Source organism: Mandrillus leucophaeus, unplaced genomic scaffold (assembly GCF_000951045.1).
Source record: "Mandrillus leucophaeus isolate KB7577 unplaced genomic scaffold, Mleu.le_1.0 Scaffold784, whole genome shotgun sequence".
In the NCBI taxonomy this organism is placed as follows: domain Eukaryota; kingdom Metazoa; phylum Chordata; class Mammalia; order Primates; family Cercopithecidae; genus Mandrillus; species Mandrillus leucophaeus.
In genome coordinates this window covers 1,105,006-1,111,005 of record NW_012108519.1, presented here as the reverse complement: position 1 = coordinate 1,111,005, position 6,000 = coordinate 1,105,006, and the positions used below count along the sequence as shown (strand labels likewise).

The following is a 6,000-nucleotide window of genomic DNA, read 5'->3' as shown; positions in this document are numbered from 1 at the left end:
TATTATATAAATATTGTATATTATATATGAAATGTATATAATATATTAGATATTATATATATACACACACACACACACATATATGCATGCCATGAAATACTATTCAGCCATAAGGAGGAATGAAATAATGGCATTCACAGCAACCTGGACGGAATTGGAGAACATTAACTGAAGTTACTCAGGAATGGAAAAACAAACATTTTATTTTCTCATTCACATCAAAAAACAAACAAACAAAAAAGATGTTGGTGTGGATGCGGTGAAAAGGGAACACTTTTACACTGAGGGTGGGAATGTAAACTGGTGTTCCCTTTTCACCACATCCACACCAACATCTTTTTTGTTTGTTTTTTTATTATGGCCATTCTTGCAGGAGTAAGGTGTTATTGCACGGTGATTTTGATTTGCATTTCCCTGAAAATTAGTGATGTTGAGCATTTTTTCATATATTTGTTGACCATTTGTATATCTTCTTTTGATAATTGTTTATACATGTCCTTAGTTCACTTTTTGGTGGGATTGTTTGTTTTTACTTGTGGATTTGTTTGAATTCCTTGCAGATTCTGGATATTAGTCGTTTGTCGGATATGTAGATTGAGAAGATTTTCTCCCACTCTGTGGGTTGTCTGTTTACTCTGCTGATTGTTTATTTTGCTGTGTAGAAGATTTTTAGTTTAGTTAAGGCCTATATATTTTTGTTTTTGTTCCATTTGCTTTTGGGTTCTGGGTCATGAAGTCTTTGCTTAAGCCAATGTCTAGAAAAGTTTTTCTGATGTTATTTTTTATTTTATTTTATTTTGAGATGGAGTCTTACTCTTTCCCGCAGGCTGGATTGCAGTGGCACGATCTCAGCTCACTGCAACCTCCACCTCCCGGGTTCGAGCAATTCTCCTGTTTCAGCCTCCTGGGTAGCTGGGACTACAGGTGCCTGCCAGCACGCCAGCTAATTTTTGTATCGTTAGTAGAGATGGAATTTCACCATATTGGTCAGTCTGGTCTTGAATTCCTGACCTTAGGTGATCCTTCCGCCTCGGCCTCCCAAAGTGCTGAGATCACAGGCCTGAGCCACAGTGCTGGACCTCTGATGTTATCATCTAGAACTTTTTATGGTTTTAGGTCTGATTTAAGTCCTTGATACATCTTGAGTTGATTTTTGTGTAAGGTGGAAAATGAGGATGCAGTTTTATTATTCCGTATGTGGCTTGCCAATTATCCCAGCACCATTTGTTGAATAGGGTGTTCTTTCCCCAGTTTATGTTTTTGTTTGCTTTGTTGAAGATCAGTTGGCTATAAGTATTTAGTTTTATTTCTGGGTTCTCTATTCTGTTCCATTGATCTATGTGCCTGTTTGTATACCAGTGCCATGCTGTTTGGTAACTACCATGTAACTGTATTTTAGTGTCTAGTCTAGATCTATTTGACAAGGGCTAGAGAGAACGGAACTGTTTAAAAGTCTCCTTGTCCTACTTCATCTGTCAGTTGAGAAACATAACTCCTGGAAGAAAAGTGTATTAAGATGGTTTCCAAGGCACAGAGGAGAGTCATTCCTAAAGTTATACAATGCTGGGTCACTGTATCCTCTATTAAACAATGTTTCTCATTTTCTGAATTACTTTTATCACCATCACCAAAGAATACTCAAGCAGAACAATGTGCTGAGTCATTTTCTATTCCTTCTAACTATGAGTTTAGAATTGTAAACATAAATCAATGACCCTCTCTGCAATTTCTACATATTTTTTGGATTTCTATGTTAAATTGCACTTTATAATTCTATTCACCAGTAATTGAAAAATGTCTAAAATCTGATTATTGTAGAGCTGGACATTAATGCTTTATTAAATATAGATCCTCTTATTTCTCTTCAACATTGCCAGTATTTCAATCATTTCACTGGTATAAATGAGTAGTAAAAAAAAGAGGAACTCAAGTTGGTCATTTTAATGTAGAAAACCAGCATTTATTGAGCACACTTCTTAGGCCAACACATTATTGTATGTTTAAGTGTTTCATTGCATTCAGTCTTCACACTATTATGAATTAGATGTTAGTTTCAATTTGCAATGAATAAAGTAACCAGCATTTTTGAATGATTTAAGGAATTATGATATTACATTCAAGAGTTTGGACTTTTACATTAAAGCTAGATGGAGCCAATTATCCGTCCTGAAATTTACTATCTGTGGGATCTTTGAAAGAAAGGTAAATTTTCTAAGCCTCAGTGTTTTTATCTGTAAAATAGTTACATTAGTACCACCTGCCTGATACAATAGTTGTGAGAATAGTGTGTAGCCTAAAACTACTTAATAGAAAGCAGTAAAATATTAGCTATTTTAATAAAAATTATTAAGTTGTAAGGTCAAGTAAATAGTGACTGATCTCAAATCTGAATTCAAATCTGTGACTCTCAAATCCTCAGCAAATTTGATGGTTAAAAAGAGTAAAATGAATGATCAAAATAAAATTTTGGATTCATTTTTTGGAAGATTGTAAGTAATCTTTGCCTAATTATTATGATTAATGATAAATTTACAGTTTTTTTGTATCTTTTAGCTTTTCTAAAAATATGTAATCACCATCATCATTTGATCTAGTGTGTTTAGACAATTACAATACTTCATATATGTTGACTCCTTCTCCTCACAGTTGAGGAAATTATTCAAGTATTAGTACTGATTTTACCAAGACACTTCAGCAATCTTCACCTTTATATTGTGGAATGAATCAATTGCTTAAATAACAATGGTAGCCAAACTAATTATAGCTGATATATATAACACGTATGATGTACCAGACATAGCTCTAATTACTTCCCATGTCATGATTCATTTAATTCAATTCATTCTCCCATGAGACAGTTATTATGTTACCACCCTTTTACCATTGAGGAAACTGAGGCGCAGAGAGGCCGAGGATCTTGCCCAAGGTCACAGGTTTGATCAGAACTGGAATTCACACCAAGACAATGTAGATCTAGAGTCTGTGCTTTTCTGCATTTAGCTGTAAAGTACATAAATCAAATAATTGGAAAAATGACATTCTTTTTTCCCCTTCAGGTATCTTGATGTGCTGAGTGATGATACTGACCCCCAAGTGTCTTGTTATATTACAGCACCATCATATGTTCTACAACAACTGGAATGCCGGATAATAAATAACATGAGTTCTTTAATAGTGGGTGATAATGAAGAGTTAGTTAGCAACGTCGTAACTATTGAATGCTCAGATAAGGAAAAGAGAATTCCATTTCCAATAGGCATTGCAATTCCATTTACTGCACGTTACAGAGGAAATTACAGAGATATCATGGTGAAAGTGTGTGACACAAACCTTCAATCAAGTTACCTAAACCCAAATTCACTGGAAGGAATGAAGGGAGGTTATAAGGTTAGTAAATTCTTGGCTATATCTACATTTGCTGTTTGGCTCCTCTTCTAAATATTACTCAGACTAATAGATTGTAGTGTAGATATAATTGCTCCACTAGTAATAAATGGAAGGATTTTTGGATTTGTGCCAGTGCATTCACAATTTATTGCCATCAATAAAGATCAAAGGATGGAAATGATTAGCCAAAGTTAGGAATGGAGAGCTTGGGTTGAACACCTACCAAATGTTATTTTTTTCACCTAGGAAACAAAATCAAAATCATGGCTTAATTACTTTTGTGCTTTTGACTAACTTCAGACCAACATTTCTAATATGATGGACCCTTGTCTAAATTTAAGAATGTTAGAATCCCCAGATGATAGTAGCTTTAATTTTTATTATTCATGGGTTGGAAAATACACAAAAATTTTAAAAATTTGTGTATGTGTGTGTATGCCTTGAGATTGTTAATAAGTCTAGAAATGAAATTTGGTCTATACATAGAAGAAAGTATATGTGGTAGTTAAGATGTGGCCTGTGGAAGAAGATTGGTTAGGTTTGACATATGGTTTCTACACTTTCTTGCTATGTGAACTTGGGAAAATTATGTAACCTTGCTGTGACTCAGTGACTTCATCTGAGAGATAAACATGATAATAGTGTCTACCTGGTATGGTTGTAAGAATTAAATAGATAATACACTCATAAAGAGAGAAGGAAACCTATAAATACATGTTAATTGTTGATAAATTATCATTTTCATGTCAGATTTTAATTGTAATAACTCTGAGACTCTGTATGATCACAAATTCATATGCTGTGAAGAGAGAATATAATAACTGTTAAATTTAGTGTGGAGGCTGGGCTCGGTGGCTCACACCTGTAATCCCAGCACTTTGGGAGGCCAAGGTAGGCTAATCACCTGAGGTCGTGAGTTCGAGACCAGCCTGACCAACATGGATAAATCCAGTCTCTACTAAAAATGAAAAATTAGCTGGGCCTGGTGGCGCATGTCTGTAATCCCAGCTACTCGGGAGGCTGAGGCAGGAGAATCGCTTGAACCCGGGAAGCAGAGGGTGCGGTGAGCCGAGATTGTACCCGTGCACTCCAACCTGGGCAATAAGAGTGAAACTCCGTCTCAAAAAAATAAAAAAATAATAATAATAAACTTAGTATGGAGTTTATGGATACTAATATTTAAAGTTTTTCTTTGTGCCACTTAACTTCTTTTTAAGCAATTAAAATATTTATCTTTTTCAGCTTTATGTAAGTTGTCATTTGATGAGGAGGGCAGGGAATAAATGTAAAAAAAATCCATATATACATGGAATTATTTGTTATATATTTATTTTGTGATTTTAGTTTTCTCTGGGTTTCAAATAAGGTTTTATAGTTGAATATGAAAGCTAAGCCTATTCTATTTACTTACTCCAATTCCTGCAACTAATACATTTTATATTTAGTATCAGAAGTTTCTAGGTATGATAGTCTAGTCAGCATTGCCCTCGATTGGAGCTCTTAAATTTTGGCCAGTCTGTGTAACTATCACAATAAAAGCGAAAACTGCTCATAGCCCACTTGTCATAAAATGGGTTTGGAAAATGTTTAGTAAATGGATAATTGAAACAAAAGAGAGAGAGAGAAGGAGAGAGAGAGAGGGAATCATTGTGTATCATAACAAATACGGGCATGAATTTTTCTCTTTATAGTAAGAAAAAAATTTAAACTCTGGATTACTTCCAAATTTTTATGTGGATCGTATGACATTTTCAAATTCTAATTATTTAAAAACCTTTTTTGGCTTTTCAGAATCTATCAAATATGATCGAAGTGCACAGCAACCACCATTGGTTTCTAGAAGATCTTTCTTTTTCACTTCTCACAATTTTCCCTCTGGCCAATTAATAATATTCACCATGCCCTGAATTTTCCCAGAGACAGATTCATTCAGCGATATTGTGAAATCTCTTCCTTAGTCAGCTTTCAAATGGTAGACTATTTTCCATTGTGATTGTCCCTGAAATGTTTTTTTGTGTATGTGAGCATGATTATCCACTCATGCTGGGGCAGAGCCTGGCTGCTGTTTGGGGAAGTATGAATAGACCAAATTACTTCTAACTCTGCCTCCTTCTTTTAAGCTTTGGTGATTATAGGAAAAGATCATTTTGTTTTCATTTATGTACGCAGTTGCCTTTTGTGCGATAAAAAACCTTCAGTATGTGTCTGTATATGTGCATTATAAATTTGAATGTCGTTATATTAAAAGAAACACAAATATCTTAGTCATTTGCTCCCACTGCACAGAGAGACATAGAGAAAATGATTGTATTTGGGGAACCTAAGTTATTGTGAGCTATTTGAAGAAAGAATTTGCTGACAGCACAGGTGTTATAGTGTTTAAGCAAACTACACAAATAATGGATTTCCAGTCCTTAGGATTCCCTAAAACAGTGTTGAATGTTTTGGATAAAGGTCAGTATTTAAAATCAATTCTCACTAATGGAGGCTAGAATTCTAGGAACAATAATATTTGTGAAAACACTGAAAATAATTGCCCATTATTCACACAATTTTGGGGGAAGATTTAATTTAAATTTAAGAAATATGTTTATTTTTGGTTTTTATTTTGTA

The 6,000-nt window shown here is 34.3% G+C and overlaps 1 protein-coding gene across 2 annotated transcripts in view; it reads left to right on the top strand.

Moving 5' to 3' along the window:
- Positions 1-6,000, top strand: part of DTHD1 (death domain containing 1) — a 66,163-nt gene that overhangs the window by 6,332 nt on the left and 53,831 nt on the right. For both annotated transcript variants that reach the window (XM_011967061.1, XM_011967060.1), the window contains exon 2: positions 3,057-3,387. In XM_011967061.1, coding sequence (XP_011822451.1) covers positions 3,057-3,387 — 331 coding nt within the window. The remainder of the gene's footprint in view (positions 1-3,056; positions 3,388-6,000) is intronic.